Consider the following 22152-nt stretch of genomic DNA (forward strand, 5'->3'; position numbering starts at 1 on the left):
CAAGTTTGTTTTGTATTCTTTTTTCCAGTATATATAATTTTTTGTATGTATAGGTATTTTGTTTGCATTTAATCCTGTGTACCCTGTAACCAGTGTCCACAGAAGCCAGAAGGCATTGAGTCTCTTGGAACTGGATTGTATGTTTATGTGCAGCTGATGGTGTTCATTTGTCTTCCTTCTTTAAAATTGTCCCCCAAACCAGATAACCTTAATTGCCCTATCTTCAAATATTCTGATCCTTTCTTTTTTTTCTTTTTCTGGCCTGTTTAAATCTACTGCTAAGTATCTACCTGCCTTGACATATGTACACTGTGTGTACTTGGGATCTACAGAAGCTAGAAGAGGACATGTGATTCCTCAGTACAAGGGTTATGGTTGGTTATGAGCTGCCACGTGGTTGCCAGGAATCAAACCTGAGTCCTCTGGAAGAGCAGCCAGGGCTCTTAACTGCTGAGCCATCTCTCCAAGCTCTAGGAGCTGTTCGTATTCCTAGCTTTGACTTCCTTTGTATGGGTCACACTTTATTTCCTTATACATGTCACAATTTACTTGAAGATGGACATTTCAAATAATGTGCAGCTTCCAAAGTCCTATTTTCTTCTTTTCCCAGGGCTGTTGGTGCTTGATGAACTAGCCGCTGTGCTTGTCTAATGACTTTTCCAAACTCATTTTGTTTGTTTAGCTTATTTGCATCTGCATGGTGTGACTACTTGATTGGCTTACCTCTCAGTTAATGACCGGATGGAGATTACCAGTAACCAGCATCCATCTTGGTCTTTGTCCAGGAGCTCCATGAATGTTTTGGTAAATGCCTCCCATAGTCAGGCAGTTTGCAAGTATGCATAGCTTTTGCTTCCTGCAGGCAAAGGGCCTGAGTGTCAGACAGAACTTCTGTTTCCTGAGCATCTTAGTGGTCCTATGCATGCATACGTGCCTGTGTGGCTTCGTACAGTATTCTCACACTCTCAGTGCCCTGAACTGCTCAGCTTTTTGGTTAGTCTATTGTTTTCCTCAACCGCTACTCATTGCTTTGGCCATGATATTAAAATATTTAATAATTATGCTCTCTTGGGAGGGTAAGGGCATTGTTATGACTTTGCTAGTTCCAATGAGACCACATAAAGACCTGCCTTTTTAGAAGTGGCCCTTGGGATGAGCCTTTGAAAGAACTCCAACCCTGTCTGCTCCCTTGCTTTAGATATTAGGAATATGAGTTGTCATTTTTCAAAGACAGCAAAGAGCTTCAGGGTTAAGATAGAACTTGAGCAGGAGAAAATGCTACAAAAATGGCTACTATGTGGAGGAGATGCTGCATGCTTTTAGTAAACTTCCAGAGCTCTGAAAAGGTTCTAGGATTTGCCAGCTTCTTCACTGCTTTTGTGGAAGGACCCACCATTTTACTGACACTGCCTTTTCAGCCAGTCATGGTACTAAAACGGGGGAATGTTTATGGGAGAGCACTTGTTTGACATCCAAGAATGAAAATAATAAGGTATTACTGCAAAGCAATATCAAAAGTACAAGTAAACAGTTAAATGTCTAAACTAAATTAAAATATTTATCAAAATATCAAAACCATGAAAAATAGTCCAAGAAAATAAATTGCCCTCCACCTCACCCCTAATCCATTCTCATTTGTCCTTGTTAACAATCTAGTTTTAATTTTTTTTTTAAGATTTATTTATTTATTTAACATATATGAGTACAGTCACTCTCTTCAGACAGAGCAGAAGAGGGCAGCAGATCCCATTACAGATGGTTGTGAGCCACCATGTGGTTGTTGAGAATTGAGCCAAGCCAGCTCAGTCTGTCAACAGGTTTTCTAGGGCAGGAGTGAGGATTAAAAAGAATAAAGACAATTAGACAACATTGTAGCATGACCCTAGCCAGTTCTGAGGCTGGTTTATTTTTTCCCAATCAGATTTTATACCATTTTAATTACATGCAAGTAGTAAGGTCAAGCAGTACAATAAACTCTACAGTCAAGGACCAAGCAAGGCAATAAACAAGTCCAGTGGTCACCCTTTCTAAGGGCTGATCAGGAGGACCAAGATATCGGAGCCTACTTTCCCATCCTAGCCCACAGTCAGATTCATCTGGGCGGTGGGGTGGAAACAGGGTTTCTCCCTGACTGTCCTGGAACTCAACTTTGTTGAAATCCGCCTGCCTCTGCCTCCCAAGTGCTGGGATTAAAGGCGTGTGCCACCACTGCCTGGTCCAAAGTCATATTCATGCCTGAAGCCCACTTCCCTGTTCTAGCCTAAAATTAGATTTCTGCCTGAGTTTACTTCCTTGTCATGGCCCAATGTCAGATTCCTGTCTGAAGCCCATCTCCTTGTCCTTGGCCAAATGTCCTGCCAAGTGGCCCGTAAGTTCTCCACAACTCAGGACTTCTGGAAAAGCAGTCAGTGCTCTTAACTGCTGAGCCCCCAAAATCTAGTCTTTTTTTTTTTTTTTTTTTTTTAAGATTTATTTATTTATTTATTATATGTAAGTACACTGTAGCTGTCTTCAGACACTCCAGAAGAGGGCGCCAGATCTCGTTACGGATGGTTGTGAGCCACCATGTGGTTGCTGGGATTTGAACTCTGGACCTTCGGAAGAGCAGTCGGGTGCTCTTACCCACTGAGCCATCTCACCAGCCCCAAATCTAGTCTTTATACTCATTTTTTTTTTTGTTCTTTTTTGAGAAGGGTTGCTGCTGGGAAATTGAGCCTAGTGTTGTATGTTTATACAGTCTACCACTGAGTTTCTGGCCCAGCCTGCTGTCTTTTTTTTTTTTTTTTGTGGTGTGTGTGTGGTAGGATGTCATTTCTCAGGAGCTTTCCGCCTTTTTTTTTTTTTTTTTTTTTTTAGTTTATTGTGTGTATATGTATGTGTGTGCCACAGCACACATGTGAAGGTCTGAGGACAATTTTGGGGGTGTGGGGTGTTTCTCTCTCCATCCACTTTTACCTGGGTTTAGGGGATCCACCTCAGGCTGGCAGGCTTTGGACAGCAGGTACTTTTCTCTGCTAAGCCATCTCTCCAGTTCCTGCCTTACTTTTTTGAGACAGAATCTCTCACTGGGTCCCAGGGTTTGCCAACTGGTCTAGTCTAATCCCATTTTATTACATTTTTGTAGTTATACTCCCCCCCAGCACACACCTTCCTAAGGATTGAGCCCAGGGGCTATACCTTCAGTTCCCCGTTTCTGTACTTTTATACTTAGAATAAATTTATATTCATTTTAAATTAATTTTCTAAGCACTCACCTCCCAATTTTCAGCCTTCACCTTTCCTTTTTCCACTTTCCTAGTACCTCCCACACTCCACTGTGACCAAAGTGTTGGGTTTGCTTCATGCTCACTCAAAAACATCCTACTGTGTACACTTTCAAATCCAGGCTGGCCTAGAACTCAGAGGTTGCTTGCCTCTGCCTCCCAAGTGCCTGGATTAAAGGCGCCTTCACACCTGTTGTGCCTGTTTGCCTGTTCACTAGCGCGTGCTTGGTGTCTGAAGTGTCCAGAAGAGGGTGTCAGATCCCTCCTGGAACCAGGGTTGCAGGCAGTTGTGAGCTGCTATGTGGGTGCTGGGAACCGGGCCCGGGTCCTCTTCCAGAGCAGTACGGCCATTTAACCTCTGATCAGCCCCATGGAATACTGCTTGATTACGATCTTTTCTCACAACATACAAATGTCCTTCTAGGTCAAACCCAGAGAATTAACATGCCTGTTAAACTCTTGTTGTCTTACTGTTTCCAGTACTCCGTCCTCTCCAGTGAACATGGCTTACTAACGCTTTTATTCCTGGGAGACTCCTGGAGGAACGAATGGGGGTGCCAAAACTTGTATTTTAATAGGTATACTCCCACACACCCCCGTTTACTTACCCCGAGAACGTTTAACTCCCAGGGTAACATACAGGAGAGTTCTTTCCGGTGAGGAATCTTGAACTAGGTGATTCACCTTGACTCAGAAGGGGCGAGGGAGGGAGGATCGGCCCCCTTTAAAGGACGTACCTACGCTTTCCTTCTGGAAATGCGGGATCCGCTACAAAAGCGGAGTCTCCAGTACCATTTAGGCCGGTCTGGCAATTCCGAGCGACTGTTTCCGTTTGTTCCGGGGTGCGGTGGGACCGGGTCCGTCGTCCCCGCTTCCGAGACCCGCCTGCTAAAGCCCGCTTTGGCTCGGGCGACCTCTGAGCGCGCCGCGGCGGCCGGCCGACGCACCAACCGGCCGCAACCGGCTGGCGCCGTCTGGAAACTTCGCTCGGCTTCTCCGAGATCGAGGTTGCTGACTGAGCCCCCCGCGGCGTCCCTCGGGCCTAGCTGAACGCGCCACTCACCTCACAGGGCGCTGCTGCCTCGAAGGGAGCGGCCAGGTCTCCCTCAGACGCGGGGGTCCGGCCCCGTGAGGACCCGCGCCCCGCATCTCCGGCCGCGCGACGCCTCGAGGCACGCCGGGTCGCCCAGTGCGCGCGCGAGCGAGCGCGGGCCGCCGTCGAGCCGCGCGGTCCCCAGCTGGCGGCCCTAAGACAAGGGCGCCGGCTCCTCAGCTGCGGCCCGGGGGCGTGGCAAGACTCCAGGGCTCCTGTTTTCCCGGCCGGGCACCGCTTTCGGTTTCGTTTCCTTCCAGCGAAACAGTGGGGCCCGGCCCGTGAAAGGCGCCGTCGTCCGTGCTAAGCCTTGGTCCGACGGCCATGGCCCAGGCCGCGGTGGCAGTGGCAGAGGTGACCCAGCTGCTGTGCGCGGCGGGGGGCGCCTTGGAGTTGACGGAGCTGCGGCGCCGCTTGCGAACCAGCCTGGGGGCCGACGCGCTGGAGCGGCTGCTGCGGGACCGCGGGCGCTTCGTGGTAGCCTCGAGGGCGGCCGTGGCCGTGGGCGCGGGCCGGGCGGCCGCGGCGGCGGCGGCAGCCTCGGAGCGCGTGGTGCTGGCCGTGTCGTCGCTGCGTCTGTGCCGCGCGCATCAGGGCCCCAAGCCGGGCTGCACCGGGCTCTGCGCGCAGCTGCATCTCTGCAAGTTTCTCATCTACGGCAACTGCAAGTTCCTGAGGACCGGGTAAGGACGCCAACGGTGGGCTTGGGCGGATGCTCCTGGACCTCCACTCCCGGACCTCCACCCTTGTCCGGTGATTGGGGCAGACCGCTAGGTGACGGTTCCTCAGCCTCGCCTATCCTTCACTCTCAAGAACGTTCATTGATCACCTACTTAGTGACTGGCAGTGTGTGGTGGACTAGCACAGATAGAATGTGGTGCCTAGCACAGATAAAATGTGGTGCCAAGGGGGACACCTGAGCATGGCAGTATGGCCCCCAGGAGGGAAGCTGGTCCTCAGGGCTGCTTTGAGGAGCTGGCAGCAAGGAAGCTTTGGAAGTGCTACTCAACTTCCGTTTGTCTGTTTACAAGCCGAAATTCAGATTTTCAAGATCTATAGCCACAGACCTTCCTGGGTGTGCCTTTCTACACACCCCACCCCCACTTTGGTTCATTAGGTGGCAGAGCCCTGTCTGGAATGCCCTTCCTGGTTTGCTTTTTTAGGGCCTCGGGGCAGGAGCTGAAAGATTATTCGCTTTTTTTTTTTTTGAGCTTTCTCTAACTCTTCCACAACAAACTTTATGTCCTTATTAGTCTGGGCTGCTCTCTGCTTGCACCTGCAAGGTGATTAGTGAAATCTGTTTATACTGAAGAATTTGGGCCTCACCTTAAAGGTGATAAGGCCTGTTGAATGTCAGCTGTGAGGTTTGTGTTTTAGGAAGATGTCTTGGGTAACGATGCGGAGATGCTGGGTTAGGAGAGGATGTTGGAGACTTCATGCTTCGAATCTAGTCCAGTTATCTAGAAGGATTAGGTCCCTCCCTGCTTCCTTTTGCTGTAACAGTAGACATCACTTTTTATGATGTCAGGTTAATAGTCACCTTGGGTTAGTAACCTTGACCTGTGCAGTCAATCAGGGATCCGGACTGGCGACTACAGCTGCACCCTCAACACTTTTGAGGCAGTTCTAAGTATCAAGTTCTGGGGGCTGAAGGTCTCCCTGGTAGGAAGTCTGGTGGGAAGTTTGTGTTGGTCAGATCTAAAAGTGATAAATATCCCATTTACCAGAAGCTGTCTCCTACCCCTACCTAAGGGGTATGGTCTAAGAAATGTGGTCTTTAGGACTTGTTTATTCGGAAATAATACAGATTAGAACTTGTCCAAACAAGGTGTATGCAAGAGGTTTGGGGAAATTAAAGGGGAGTGTGCCAGCGTGAAGAGAGGCTGTGAGAGAGATGGTGACTCTTGTTTCTGTTCCCACTGTGGACTGAAAGCCAGAGAGAGTTTGAGTTCTTTACTTAAAAGGAAGGCTAAACCCTAACGTGCTGATTTGGAAGCTGCTGGGTGGTAAATACTGTGGCCCCAGTCACAGATGTCTTCAGTCCCTGATTTCCAGACCTGTGCTCAGGAGGCAGTGTGCTTGCTGATCAAGAGCATGGTCTGTGAGCAAGTTACAGTTGTTTCAGTCCACCTCTGCTCTTTGCTGGCTAGTAATCCTGGGAAAGTAGCTTTCTGGCTGACTCTGTCCCCTCAGTGATGATAAGATTACTTACCTCACAGGTTTGTTGAGGACTGAATCAACTCATGAGACTTTGAGGCAACCTCTGTAGCATAGTAAATGCTCGCTAAGGTTTAGTTGCTATTATTGCAGTTATTTGTATACTTGGCTTTGGCAGCACGAACTTAGCTTCCCTTCTTCTCATCTCATTTTGTCATCTTTTTCCTAACCCCTGAAGATGTGGCTTATTTATTGTTTTATACCTTCCAGTGGCCTCTCCTCAGTTCTTGCCTGGATCCCGACTCTGCAGTGCCTTTTTCCTTTGGTGCCACTGTATTCTTATCACAGCTGACCTCAGACTTTCACTCCGTGTGTGAGTTCTTTTCTGTTGCATTCACCAGTTGGGAGAGAGAGTCAAGGTTCATGGGTTTTGATCTGTAGGGGTGGAGGGACAGAGATGAGAGAGCTAGTAGAAGAGGGTTTGGGGATGGATCCAGGAATTTGGCATTCTTTCAGGATGTTTACTACAGATGTTAAGGTATGGTAGTGTCTGCATCAGGCACATGCTGCTTGCCTGCCTTTCCAGGTGACCCAGACTGTCATTAAAGGGTTGTCCCTGAGTTCTTAGGGTGGAGTACCAGTGCCTGGTTGATATGTGCTCACCAGATGCTTATGGGTTGAAAGTACAGAGAAGGGGAGCTAAAAACAGGTGCACCCAGGAATGGCTGTGTCTATGTAAACCCGTATCTGGAAGCATGAGTCACTCTGCCTGGCATTTCTTTAAAAAAAAAAAAGATTTATTTATTTATTTATTTATTTATTATATGTAAGTACACTGTAGCTGTCTTCAGACACTTCAGAAGAGGGTGTCAGATCTCATTACAGATGGTTGTGAGCCACCATGTGGTTGCTGGGATTTGAACTCGGGACCTTCAGAAGAGCAGTCAGTGCCCTTAACTGCTAAGCCATCTCTCCAGCCCTCTGCTTAGCATTTTTACAAGGATTTACTTTTATTATTTAAATTATGTGTCTATATGGGGGGTAGAGTGGAGGGAATGGTGCACATAAGTACAGGTGCCTTCAAAGGCCAGAAGAGAGTGTTAGTGAGACTTCCAGTGTGGGTGCTGGGAATTGAATGCAGGTCCTCTGGGAGAGTAGAATAGTGCCCCAGACTACTGAACCTTCCCTCTACCCTCTGCTCAATTTTTTTTTTTTTTTCAGGGAGAGGGGGTGGGTTGGGTTGAGACAGGGTTCTACATAGCCCTGGCTGTCCTACAACTCACTGTGTAGCCCAGACTGGTCTCAGAAATCTGCCTGCCTTTGCCTCCCAAGTGCTGAGATGAAAGGTATGTGCTACCTAGACTTACCCCTGCTCAGGCTTTTCATCCAAGTGCTTACTGAGTGGCCAGTGTGGTGTGACACTTGTTTGCATGATGGCCCTGCCCTTCTCTTTACATACCTGCTGAGAAGTGTTCTCCTGAGCCCTAGACATTGTCCAGTCTCATCTTTTCCTGGTATATAAGCATATGTCTTCATGCATAGCTGGTTTTTTTTTTTTTTCTCTCTGATGCTTATAAGGAGGGTCAGGAGAGTTTGTGAAAAAATGCCACGAAGAATGATCTCACCAGCTCTGTAAGTCTGCAGGGCTGCCATAACAGAATACCATAGATTGGGTGGCTTGACTTTTTGCTTTTCCCTCCCTCTCTGCCTTTCTCCTCTCTCTTCCTCTCTTCTCTTCCATTTCTTCTCTTTCCTTCCTCTCTTCCTTCACAGAGGCTTGCTCTATTGTCCAGCTAAACTATAACTCATGATCCCCCTGCCTCAGCTTCTGAGTAGAGATTACAGGTGTGTGTTATAATAGCTGCCAGACTAGAAGGCTTAAACAACAAAAATTTATTTTTCAGTATTCTGGAGGATGGGATTCTGAAATAAGGTTCTTGTTGGATTGGGGCTACTCTAATGACATCATTTTAATTTGATGACCTCTCTCATGACCCTATTTTCTTTTTTTTTTTTTTTGGTTTTTCCAGACAGGGTTTCTCTGTGTAGCCCTGGCTGTCCTGGAACTCACTTTGTAGACCAGGCTGGCCTCGAACTCAGAAATCCGCCTGCCTCTGCCTCCCGAGTGCTGGGATTAAAGGCGTGTGCCACCATGCCCGGCCGATGACCCTATTTTCAAAAGAAGTTTTACATCCTAAGCATCTGGAAGTTGGAACTCTTAATAGGGGCTTTTAGGGAGGTAAGATTTAGCCTGTAACAGCATCTTTCCTTCTTTGCAGGAAGAACTGTAGGAATGGTCACAACTTGAAGACTGATCACAACCTGAGTGTGTTGAGGACACATGGTGTTGACCACCTCACATATACTGAGCTTTGCCAACTCTTACTTCAGAATGACCCTTCACTTTTACCAGATGTGAGTGTTTAGAAGGGTAGTGGGGTGGGGGGCTCTGCTTTGCAAGTAATAGTGGAGAAGCCAGATGGCTGGAAGATAGATAACTCTTAGTGCTGAGAACTCCATTTTGACCAAGAACTATTGCACAGAGGAGACTTGGATTTAATATCCATCTCTGTTAATTAAATCTACTGGATTTAATATCCAGCTCTGTTGATGTTGGACCAGCCTTGGCATTTCTTGAAAAATTTCCTTCCCTATCAGTTGGGTTGGCACCATCACTGTATTGATTTAGTGAGGTTGACCAGCACCTGAAGCAAGTGTTATTTAGAACTAAGCAGAATGAGAGTCCCCAGCTGGCCCATCCCTGAATGGTAGGAATTGGAACTGCATGTTTGGAGTGGTGTTTTAGTCTATGGAGAAGCCTTCCAGAGCTGCGTGACGATCCAGTACTCTCTCTACTCATTCCCTTGTACCCAGGAGACTATGTACATTAGCTGACATGAAATCTCAGTTTGTGTAAGCTTATTGCATTATCTCTGTATCATTTGGTGGAGGAAGATTAGCAACACAAAAGGTTTATTGGGTAAGGAGCAGGAAAAAGTATAGAGAAGCTTTTGGACAGCAGCAGGGTGGGGATGACATTCAGGGCAGGGGAAAGGAAGGCAGGGCTGAGTGGGAGACTGACTAAAGCATGATTCTGAGAACAGCTCTACCAGGCTCAGGTGCTGCTGGAGGGAGCATCGACTCACCAGATCTGACCTGCTTTAGGATCACTGCTGTTGTCCATTGTGCTGGCCAAGGCTTTAATGTGAACAGAACCCTGGCTCTGTAGAGCTTCCCTGGGCCTTGAGTTTCTCCAGCAGATCTGAGCAGGGTGTTTTCCATGTATGGGGCTGGCTACATGGGATGCTTTGGCACTGTTACTGGTTTGTGCCAACAGATGGGATTGGCATATTTAATGCAGATATTTCCATATTAAACAATTAATGCCACCCATTTGAGTAATAGCACAGCATCATATCTGGCACATAATAAATATTAACTTTTTATATTTGTCTTTTGAAAATTCATACTGGTTTACTTCAGCTAAGCTTTTTGGAATATCCATTGTCAGCTAAACGGTGATGACCAGTGGGTAACACACCCTGCTTTGCCCTTAAGAGAGGCAAATCAAATGGTGGGATAGGAAGGTCAGAGGATGATTGGGTAATGTTTAAGAAACTGTCAAAGTTCACATTCCGCACTGTGGGGAAAGGTGTTTGGGGCAGATCAGGGTTTGGGCAGATAAGTGAGGAGGAGGGAGGCCTGGCACCTCTCATATGTCAGCCTTGGTTAGTATTTTCATGGTTCCCAGTTCACTAATCACAACAACTCTGTGACATTGATGACATTCTACTCATATTAGAGATTCAAAAAATGGGAGTCTCAAAGCTGGTGAATGGCATGTCTAAGGCAGTCGTCAGAATTGCTATCTGGCTTTTTCCCTTGGGTAGACCATCTGTAGAGTGGAGACGTTGGGGAAAAAAAACTGGGTTCTGCCTCTCAACCCCCAAGGGAATTTCCTACAGCTTGTGGAATGTAATGTCTAGAAATTGAATAGGTGGGCCACTGTCCAGGTTGAAGTATTTGGGGTGTAGAGAAGGAGCAGTTGATTGAAATTCAAGTTGCAGGTTTGTAGTTGTGCATTGTGGTGTGTGTTTGTGATCTTAACACTTGGATGGTGGAGGTGGAGGTGGAGGACTAGGCCTCATCCTGTCTTTACCTGTGTAGGTTGAGGACAGCCTGGGCTGTGATAGACCTTGTGTTAATAAACCAGAAAAACAGTTACAGCAAACAACAGATACAGAGACTAGCTGTGTGACTGGGGCTAGGTGGTGACATTTTAATAAAATGTATTAAATTTATTAGGAGGCACAAGGTACAAGGGTGAGTGTGAGTATGCTTGTCCACAGTGTGGAGGTCAGATGACAGGTCCAGGGAGTTGTTCATTGTTATGTGGGCTCTGGTATTTGATTCAGGTTCCTTTACCGGCTGAGCCATCTTGTTGGCCCTGGCCCTAGCTGTTTAGCTTTGGAGTCTGCTAGTTCCCTTGAGAAATGGAGGGTGGTGTTTAGCCAACTTTGAGATGCCTTAGCCCTAAGAACCTCTCTGACTTTGAATTTTGAAAGGAGAATTGGGGAAAATGAACTAGTAAAGTATATTTAGTTTGGTGAGGCTGTGTGTATAATATCTTGAGTAAGAGATGAATTCTCTATAGCTCATATGAATGGTGAAATAATATAGTGATCATGTGGCCCCCATGGCATGACTGTTGAGTGCTGTATGCAGTATTCATGTAATGATGTCTTTCTGCCTCTTTGTCAACAGATATGCCTACACTACAACAAAGGTGATGGACCCTTCGGCTCTTGTTCCTTCCAAAAGCAGTGCATTAAACTCCATATCTGCCAGTACTTCCTACAGGGAGAGTGCAAGTTTGGCACAAGCTGTAAGAGGTCCCATGAGTTCACTAACTCTGAGAGTCTGGAGCAGTTGGAAAGGTTGGGCTTAAGTTCTGACCTGGTGAGCAGGCTACTCTCTACTTACCGGAATGCATATGACATCAAGAATAAGGGCTCAGCCCTCAGCAAAGTGTCTCCTTCTCCTGCAGGTCCACAGGGGACTTCTGGTAAGGCTGGAAAGTGCTGCTGGCTCTGGGCTTTGGGCCTGGATTTTTGTTGGTTAGTAAATAGAATATGACTTTGTGGAAGTGTGGATCTCTTTTACTAAGACTCATTGATCTTCTCCTAGCTAGGAGGTTGTGAAGATGGTTGGGATCTAGACACAGTCAAACAGGGCATTCCAGATGATGCAAGTTGGGTTTGGCACATTCTTAATTCTGGAGGAGCTGGGTCTGCACTGAAATGAGGTCAGCTCCCCCTGTGTAATTGCCTTCCACCCCCTGGAGGATTTTTCTTCTCAGTGAGGGATCTAGAACTCGGATGTTAGTTATATAGCTCTAGGATTGTCTATTAGGTAGCATTCTTTATGATAGTACAAATGAATGCAAGAAGGCATTTGTAAAGCTGTGGCTTTGGTCATCCTGCCATGAGCAAGTACAAGTTTTCCCCTTTGTAAGTTTTTTTGGCCTTATTCTCTGCTGCTTTTTAGCACCTAGACAGTGCCTGGCCCATGGTAACTCATCAACATGAGTGAGTATGGTGGGGTTTTTTAAGTGTCTGTCAGGCTTAGTGACAGAGGAATTTCCACTTAGATTTTATGTTCATAAGTGCTTTGCTTGTATATCTGTCTGTGCAACACACATGCCTGGTGCTTCCAGAGGCCGGGAGCTGGGGTTAGAGATGGCTGTGAGTTACCATGTGGACACTGAGAATTTTACCCAGGTCCTCTGCAAGAGCTGCCAGTGTTCTCAATGGCAGAACCATCTCTAGCCCCTAGTAGAGATTTTTAAAAAAAAATTTTTAGTTATTCTTTGATGATTTCATACATGTATACAATATTCTTTTTTTTTTTTTCTTCGAGACAGGGTTTCTCTGTAGCCCTGGCTGTCCTGGAACTCACTCTGTAGACCAGGCTGGCCGTGAACTCAGAAATCCGCCTGCCTCTGCCTCCCAAGTGCTGGGATTAAAGGCGTGCGCCACCACTGCCCAGCACAATATTCTTAATCATATATAGTCCAAATCCCCTTTCTACTTTTTCCAATTCCTCCCAGTACTTTCTCCTTCAACTTTTATGTGATTTTTAAAGAGATCTTTTAAACTTCTATTTGTGTGTATATGCTGCATTTGTGAATGTATCCACAGGTATGCAAGTACCCTTAGAAGGCAGAAGAGGGCATCAGGTCTTCTGAAGCTGGAGTTACAGATGGTTTTGATCTTCATGTGGGTGCTGGACTCAGGTCCTCTGGAAAAGCAGCAAAGATTCTTAATCACAGACCAATTTTTTTAGCTCCCTCATGCTATCATTTTAAAAGTTACTTATTTACATTTATTTGTGTGTGTATGTATATGTGTGTATATGAGCATGCATGCATGTATGTGTCATAGCACATGTGTGTAGGTCAGAAGACAGTTTGGGGAAATCTGTTCTCTCAGTTCCCATGTGGATCTCAGGGATCAAACCCACATTATTAGACTTGGCAGCAAGTGCCTTTACCACTGACTCTAACTAATGTTGCCTGCATGCGTGTTGGCATGGGGCTATCCTACCAATGACCAGTGCTGCACCACCAGAGGAAAATGGCTCTTCCTCTCCCAAGCAGTAATCACTTGCCAATAGCTCCTCAGCTAGGATAGGCTCCCCATGAGCCCGACTCGCATTCATAATGGAATGTTGGCTAGCTTAATTTTACGTCGGTAAGCTATAGCTGTTGTGAGTGTGTTAGTGTAATGGTGGCAATATTATGTGTAGAATACAGCATTTCATAGCACTCTTCCCATCCTCCAGCTCTTATATTCTTCCTGCCCCCCTTTTTATCCCCTGAGCCTTATTTAGGGCTAAACACTTAACAGTCACTTAATTTCAGCACTTTGACCAGTTATAATTTTGCATTGGTAGCTGCTCACTGCAAAAAGAAGCTTCGTAAACCAAGTTTGAGAGTACCACTAATATATGGGTATAAAATAACATATTTAAAAGGTGGCTTGGCAGGCTGGTGAGATGGCTCAGTGGGTAAGAGCACCCAACTGCTCTTCGGGAAGGTCCAAAGTTCAAATCCCAGCAACCACATGGTGGCTCACAACCATCCGTAATGAGATCTGACGCCCTCTTCTGGAGTGTCTGAAGACAGCTACAGTGTACTTACATATAATAAAAATAAATAAATCTTAAAAAAAAAAAAAAAAAAAAAGGTGGCTTGGCATGTCCATTTAGCAGTCCACAGTAGGAAGTTACCCTCTAATGCCTGCCCTCTCCTGCCATGGACTTTTACTTGGGTTTACAGTAGGAAGCATGAATTTTCTCTTATAGAGCAAGCCAAATCCAATCAGGCAGCAGTTGATTACCAGTGGCCAGTTGTCCCCAGGTTGTAACAATACTGTACCAGTAGGCATAGCTTGCCTGACAGGCTGATGCTGTAGCTTGCACAGCCACTGTGGGTATGCCCTTGATGACTTTTCTCCTCCAGTGGCCTGCTTTGTGCCTTCTAGCACTGAAAGTTAGCCGACAGGGAGGATGATTTCAGGTCAGTTCAAGTTTGTCTCTGTGTTTTTCAATCAAAGTATGTTGTGTCTTCAGCAACCATCTCCCTATGCTGAGCAAACGAGCAATAGCAATGCCTGTGTTATTTTTATGGGGGTGCCTCTGGGGCTTTCTGACCAATGACTCATAGAGAGATATCATGGATTTTAGTAACCCATGTGTTCTGGGGAAAGAATTCTCCATCCATGCAGCATACCTCTACTCACATTTCTTTTTAAAATTATTTAATCTAAATTAGCATCTAAAGCAGTGTGTTTCCATAGTTTCCCATAGAGCCTTGGTTTCAGTTAAGCATCCTTACCCTTTTCTCCCCACCAACCCCAGACCTCATCCATGCTTAAGCTTGAACCCTCTGTGTTTCCCAGCTACTTGTGTTCTAACCTTCCTGCCTTATGGCCTGTCCTCTTGCTCATGTGCCCCTTTTCTAGCTGCCTGATCTCTATAGACACTCTTAGTAAATACACAAATCTAAAAATTTTAAGCTAGAATGCACACAGGAATTTTTTTTTGAGGTGACATCTTGCTCTGTTCTCAATCCTGGCTACAGAGTCAACAAAAATGATCTTTTGCCTCAGTTTCCCTAATAGCCAGACCATTAAGTGTATGCCTTTGTGCTTGCTTAGAGATTTTATTTAACAATCATTTCTTAACTACCTGCTGTCTATGGCCCTTGAGGGAGCATTTGAAAACTTGGTTCATTTGGATTTCATAGTAGAGGCTGTTGGCTGGCCACTCCAGTTCTCTGCTCATTCATTTCAGCAGCTTTTGAGAGTTGCTGCTGAAACATGAGAACAGGCCTCCACCTCCAGGCACCTCATGCCCATCCACTCAGACAGCCATTGAGATAGAAAATATTTATAATAGATCTTTTCCTAAAATACCAGGTAAGTGCCAAGACCACCAGCAAACATATTGACCTTTCTAAAGATTTACTTATTTATTTTATGCATAGAGTACACTATTGCTCTCTTGAGACACACCAGAAGAGGGCATCAGATCCCATTACCGGTAGTTATGAGGTACCATATGGTTGCTGGGAATTGAACTCGGGACCTTTGGAAGAGCAGTCAGTGCTCTTAACTGCTGAGCCATCTTTCCAGCCCCCATATTGACCTTTCTAATCTTATCCGATTATCATAGTTAAAAATAGTTCTTACTACCTCTGGTTTTTCTTTGTATTTTCTTTACTTTGAGGTTGTGTGTGTGTGTATGTGTGTGCACATATAGGTATCTTCATATGTAAATAGGAGGTCATGTGTACTAATATGAGTAGAGGCTATTCCTTAAGTTCTGTCCTTTTTGGGTTTGTTTTTTGTTTTGTTTTGTTTTTGAGACAGAATCTCTTATTGTCCTGGGCCTCACCAGATAAACTAAGTTAGCTGACCAGTGAGCCACAAGGGATCAATCTGTTTGTCTCTACCTCACTAGCCCTGGGACTCCAAGCATGCCTAGTCATGCTCAGCATTTTATATATATATATACACATATACATATACATATATATATACATACACACATACATATGTGTATATATATATATACACATACATATAGACACATGTGTCTATATGTATACATGTGTGTCTATATATACACATATATACACACATACATATATATGTGTGTATATATGTATTTATATGTGTGTATATATGTATATATGTGTGTGTGTGTGTGTGTGTTTTGAGGCAAGGTCTCTTGAAGTAGCCTAGGCTAACCTTGAACTCAACAGAGATACTCCTGCCTCTCTCAACCAAGTGCCTTGATTAAAGGCATGTAGCACCATACTCAGCTTACATTTTTATTTTATTATATGTGAATATCTGTTTTGCCTGTTGGTGCATCACTTGCTTGCTTGATACCCACAGACCAGAAGATGGCATCAGATCCTTTGGCCCTGAAGTTACAGATAGTTGTGAGAGACCGTGTGAATGCTAGAAAGTGAACATATGTCCTCTAGAGGAGCAACCAGTGCTCTTAACCATCTGTCTAGCCCCACTTGGACTTCTAAAAAATGTGGGTTCTGGGACATTGCCCTGCAGTCCTCAAGCTTTCGAGGCAAGCACTTACTGAGCCGTCCTCCCAGTCTCTTCAGCTATTTGAAGATTAACAGAGGTTTTGCTTTAAATGATGTTTAGAGCATCATCTGGATTATGACTATTGAAAACTGAGGGATAGATCCCCTGCTGAGTGCCTCAGGTCTTAGCAGTCACTACCCTGGAGATAGAGTACTTCAGGTCTCCCAGGTGTGGATTTTGAGGCCTAGCCTATGGAGTATCTGGGAGTTTGTGAAATGAGAAGGGAAGATGCTGGTGACAGAGTGACAGGTGATAAATAGTAAAAGAGGAGAGGTTATGCATGAGTTTTATGCTTATTTAGGATTAAGTGAATGAGGTAATGAATAGGTAAAGAACATTGGAATGATAATAAGAATGGTGCCCTTTGAAAGAACCTAACATACTTGTCTTGTTTTAAGAGCCCTTCAAGTAAACTAAAAGTAAGAATATTTTATTTGGAGATAAAAACTTTCCATATATTATCTTTTCTGTTAGTACCCAGTTCTAAAGATTTCATTGACAAATATTTGCTATAGAAATTAAATGTGATATTTTCAAATACCTTTCTATTTTTCTTTCCTAGTGACTTGGATGGATAGTCAGAATTTAAAAATACCCCTCTGTGGTGTCCTAGACTTAGTAAAAAAAAACTATGTGCTGGGAGTCACCCAAAAGTCTGTGCCCACCTGTGTGACTGGGGGTACTTTTGTTCCTCGCAGGATAGGGTCTGTCAGTTTGCCTAGGCCACTTTTGCACAGACGTGGATAAATTCTTCCTTCCTTTTCACTGTGAATCCTACATGAGAAGTGTTGATAGGAGCTGACATATCTTGTGTTGTTTCTTTGTAGAAAGAAAAGACAGTTCAGGTCCTGTGTCACCAGGCACTCCTAGCCCGGAGGAGAGCGAGCAGATTTGCTTGTACCATATTCGGAAGAGTTGTAGCTTCCAAGGTAAGTTAGCTGCTCTTCATGGGAGGGGAGACTGCTTCTCATTACTGGGACTGCTTTAAGGACTCCCAAAGAGAGCAGGGGTCTTGACAAACTCGTTCTGAGTCTGCTTTGCTGAGGATAAAAGAAATTATTTGCATTTTTTAAATGAAGCTGTAGATGATGGGGAATATAGACTTTGGATCTGTACCAGGTGAGTGTCAAATGGCCACAGAACTTAATGAAATGGAGCTACTTAGTCTAGCCTAAGCTAAGATAATTGCCACTTCTGTAGGGTAACAGCCTAGGGAAGTCTCAGAAACTGGGAAAATTGCAGTGAGGAGATGGAGGCACTTTTATTAGCACTTAGAGGATTGTCCAAGGTGTCCTCAAGTATTGGGCTAGTGGTCCCTGCTTGCCTTCCTTTACCACACATAGTCATTCTTGTGGGGTCCGTATTTTCACACAAGCTTTATGTTCTTCACTAACAGTCTGTCTTTGACTAAAGATTCTTAAGTCCTGTGACTGCAGCGACTGAAATGTTGTATTTCGTTTTTAGTCTTTAGATGTCACACAAGCAATCATGAGTGTTTTCACTTTGTGAAAAAGGAGTTAGATGGTACAGAGCGGAGCAGAAAGATTTCCATCTGCTTCATCCTTCTCCAGTGGTACACACTTGCTGTATGTTGGGCCACACTTATTTTATGCATTTTATTTCAGATTAAATTTTATCTTACATGTATGGAAGTTTGCCTACATATGTCTGTGTACCATGCTTGTGCCTGGTTTCAGGAAGGCCAGAAGAGGGTATCTGGTCCCTTGGAACCGGACTTATAGAAGGCTGTGGACTACCATGTCAGTGCTGGGAAGCAAACCTGCATCCTCTGAAAGGGCATCCTATCTTTCTTGCCCCTTCATTCTTGTTTTTAAAGATTTATTTGTTCCTTTTTTTTTAAATCACCTTTTGCTTCAACGTTATCCTGCCGGCTTTGTAGTTTAGGGGCTCCTAAATGACTGTTTTCTTTGGAGCGCTCTTCATTGCTGCTGAGTGCTTTTTACATTTGCTCTTCTCTCTAGCAGTGTGGTCTGGGTGCTTCGCCTTCCAAATTGAGATGGCATTTATGTAACTCAGCCGGAAAGCCTAGAGCCTGGATCATGTTGAGGTTGGGGTGTTAGAAGGAGGCAGATAAAGAGGGCAGGGTATCATGGAGGAAGGTTGCTTCCTGCATCCACTGTTGTGCCAAAATTCTCACCAGCTGCTGTGGTTGCAGTGGCTTCTCCCAGGGACCTACAGCGGTGATTGCCTGGCCATCATATTCAGTTCCCAGTTTACTGTTAGCCACAGCCTTGGATCCCTGGGTCCTTTCTGAGGCCTCAGTCTGGTGGGCATGGGGAAGACACTCTTTCTTGGGAGCTGTTTTCTTCCTTGAAGATTTTCCTCAGGCTACCCAGGATTTGCTTGTACTTGGGGTTTGTCAATCTAGCTTTTCAACACTGGGTGCTTTCTGCTCACCTCTGTTCATTTTCTTTAGTGTCCTTCAGGTAGGGAACAGAAACTCTTGGTTTGGTCACAGCATCTGGACCATGACTACAGCCTGGCCCAGTGCTTCATTATTTGTTAGATTCATTCCTTGTCAAGAATCCAATAGGTCTCTGAGTCCAGTGTGAGTCATGTAAGCGCAAACTCTGTTCAAATGAAGGAGTTGCAAGTCCCCAAGGTGGCTGTGTCCTTCCTGCCTTGTTAAATGTAAGAGCTTTCCTTGCCTGAGCACCCAAGCTTATTTCATGAGGCCTCTTGACCTTGTACCCCTTTTTGCTGTGTCTGCATAGCTCCTGGCCTGTTTTTTGACAAGCCCTAGCAGTGTCAACAGGCTACTCTGGTACTCCTTGACAACATCACCTTTTTAGAGTTTGGGAAAGGTCTCACATTGAGAAAGAATGTGCATAGTTTAGGACATTTTAATTTTCAACTTTTAGCTTAAATTAATTTTTAAAAATGTGAATTAAAATGGGTTAACTAATGTTAATAAGAAATGAATCTTTATCAACCTCCTTTTTCTTAGCAGCTAAGTAGGTCCTTTAAAAACAAAAACAGTGATATCCTGCTCCTTGGGTGTCTGTCTAGAAAGATGTGGCATGTATACTAGTATATATGTCTCTTTATAGTAAATGTCTATGTGTATTTGGCATTGTTCTTATATAGCATTAGCACACATGCACCTTCCTTGTTTTGCTTAACCAGTTGCTTACTTTTGGAAACCACATACTAAAGTCTTAAGACTCAATTCAAAACGTGCAAAATGACAAGCCTTTCCTTATGCTTCTACAAGAAATATCTGCATTTGTATGTGTTTTTAATTAGAATACTACTAATCTCTCCATCTCCTATTTTTATATATAGAAACCTTTTGCACCTGGTTGAGTATCTTTCCAATAGTTATATCTTGGCTATATCTCTATTTCAGTGAGCTTCTTAGGCTTTTTTCCTTCCTATCCTCGTCACCATCTCTGTACAAATGTACCAGAAACTCACACGACTTTTGAAAGAAAGTGTCAGAGACAGCATAAGCAAAGATGGGGCAGGGTGCAAGGGCCTGAAGGGGAGGGCAGTGGTGAGCCTATGGTATGGAAGACAGGGAAAGTAGAGGGGAGTCATGGATACTGATGGATACCAAGTCACCTTCAGTGGGATGTGGTAAGGTTACATGGTCAGACGGACTCCCCTCCCCTCCCCTCCCCTCCCCTCCCCTCCCAATACAGATAGATCTTAAGGCTTTTATCTATGCTAGGCGGCACATGTTCTGTTGAGGAACTCTGTTTCCAACCATATTTTTATTTTGAACTTGTGATTCTCCTGCCTCAGCCATCAAGCTAGATTCTGGGATGGATTCCTTTTGGAGTTCAATCTGGAATCTGACCTCTGCTCCTCCACATCTCTATGTGCATAGAGACAAGGAACAGCTTGACTGCCCTCTGCAGGACTGGGAACTTTTATGATCAGCTTCTTTATGGTCATGAATGTCATTCTAGACTGACACATATCTTTTGACAACTCATTGTAATGCCCTATTTAAAGGGAAGACTCCCATAGTATGACCCATAGTACTTCAGTATGTAAATGCATGGGTGTAACTGCGCTAACAAAGCAAAACTTCCTCAGAACTTCCCAGGATGCTCTCAGGTCAATAATCAGGACCATTCCCAAGGCCGGCATTAGGGTGGGGCCACGCTGCTTACGCTAGGGTGTCTGACTACTTTATGTTTCTATTTTAGAAAAGTGCCATCGAGTTCATTTTCATTTGCCATATCGGTGGCAATTCTTGGATGGAGGCAAATGGAAGGATTTGGACAACATGGAGCTTATTGAAGAAGCATATAGCAATCCCAGTAAAGACAGGTAGGAGAAGGAAACATGCCCCTCATCGTGGCTTTGTGCCCAGCCTTTTATGTGTAGCATAACAGATTTAGTTTAAACCATAGTATGTGCATGCATGAGTGTGTCTGTACACTCAAGCGCATGTGCACTCTCGTGCACGCGCACACACACACACACACACACACACACACACCCCAAAGCTTGATATGGAGGTGGAAGCCCATGTTCATACTGGCTATGGTGTATACTAGTTATCTGTTCTCCTGCTTTCTTCCATTCAGGGAGGAGCTGTGAGAAAAGGTGGTACCAAGACCAAGTAATCTCAATTACTTGCTGCTGGGACTGGTCACACACAGTTATCTATTATAGACGATCAAGAGATTGTCTATAACTAGGAGTTTGTAAACTTCTAGTCTTTCTCACAAAGTCACACAGCCAAACTATTTTAACCTGAATGTTTTTATTCTTGAATTTTTTTCTAGCATTTTCACTCAGCCAATTCATGTAAACATGGAAGACCCAGGTAGTCTTCCTTTAAGTATCTAGCCATTACTCTTTTAAAATGTGCTGTGATGTATGGCTAAAAAAGTTAATTAATTTTTTTATTATTATTTTGGTCATGGACTGGAGAGTATCATAGTAGGTAGAGAACTTATTGCTCTGACAAAAGCCCTGTGTTTGGTTCTGGCGTCCACATGGTAGCTAAGTGTCGGCACTTCCTTCCCATCATAGAGGGTCTTAGGCCCTTTCCAGCCTCTTCAGGTACTGCACTCATGTGGTAAATATGTGCAGACAAAATACCTATATATAAAAATAAATCTTTATTAAAAAAAGTTTTGGTTTTATTTTTGGTTATGTTTGTGTGTGTGTGTGTGTGTGTGTATGTGAAAGAGAGAGAGAGAATGTGAGTGAAGTTGCCTGTAGAGGCCACAGAAAGGTATCGGATCCCCTGAAGGTAAAGTAATAGGCAGTTATAGGCACCCACAGTGGGTGCTGGGAACCAAAATCTGATCCTCTCTAAAAGCAGCAAGTGCTCTTAACCGCTGAGCTCCCTAAAAAGAGACTTTGAATATCTAAAATAAAAAGTGCATATGTGCAAATTGCTATTGGCTAAGAATGTGAAACAAATTATTTCCCTTAGCAAGATTAAATAGCTCACACAGCATCCATAATGTTTCTCTTGAAGCTAATTTTAGACAATGTTATGCATAAATATTACTTTTAGTAAATGTATTTGCATATGTAGCCAGAATACAGACTATCTCATCACCTAGAAGGTTCTTCATTCAGTCCACTTGACTAACTACTCTCACCTTAGACTAGTTTTGCTCATCTGTGGACCTGTAAGTTGAACCATTTGCTGTATACTGATAGGCCTGGAGTCTAACAGCATTGTGGTTTCTTGAGCGTTACCTCATTTTGCAAGGAGTCTGGACTGGTTGCTAGCAACCAAGGCTGTGCGGCCAGACTGTCTCCTTCGTACCTTGTTTGCTGGCTGTGTTTGCTCAGATGATTTCTTAGCATTCATGGGCTTTTATTTCCATTTGTTACATGGCAATAACAGTCTTACCCCAAAACAGAGGGCTGTAAACATTGACCTTCCTACACATAAACTGTGTATGCAGGTGCTGGCACTGCTCACTGCGTGCTAACTATTGTTAGTTGTGTTTTCTAAGGAGTTCTG

The 22152-nt window shown here is 44.5% G+C and overlaps 1 protein-coding gene across 1 annotated transcript in view; it reads left to right on the plus strand.

Moving 5' to 3' along the window:
- The first annotated feature begins 4225 nt into the window (after positions 1-4225).
- Positions 4226-22152, plus strand: part of Parp12 (poly(ADP-ribose) polymerase family member 12) — a 34169-nt gene continuing 16242 nt past the window's right edge. Inside the window, exons 1-5 of the mRNA XM_021164830.3 lie at positions 4226-5039; positions 8793-8928; positions 11278-11578; positions 17015-17116; positions 20366-20489. Of these exons, the coding sequence (XP_021020489.1) occupies positions 4681-5039; positions 8793-8928; positions 11278-11578; positions 17015-17116; positions 20366-20489 (1022 nt within the window). The 5' untranslated portion in view covers positions 4226-4680. The remainder of the gene's footprint in view (positions 5040-8792; positions 8929-11277; positions 11579-17014; positions 17117-20365; positions 20490-22152) is intronic.

This window comes from Mus caroli, unplaced genomic scaffold, assembly GCF_978045245.1.
Source record: "Mus caroli unplaced genomic scaffold, Mus_caroli_1 scaffold_7, whole genome shotgun sequence".
NCBI classification, from domain to species: Eukaryota; Metazoa; Chordata; class Mammalia; order Rodentia; family Muridae; genus Mus; species Mus caroli.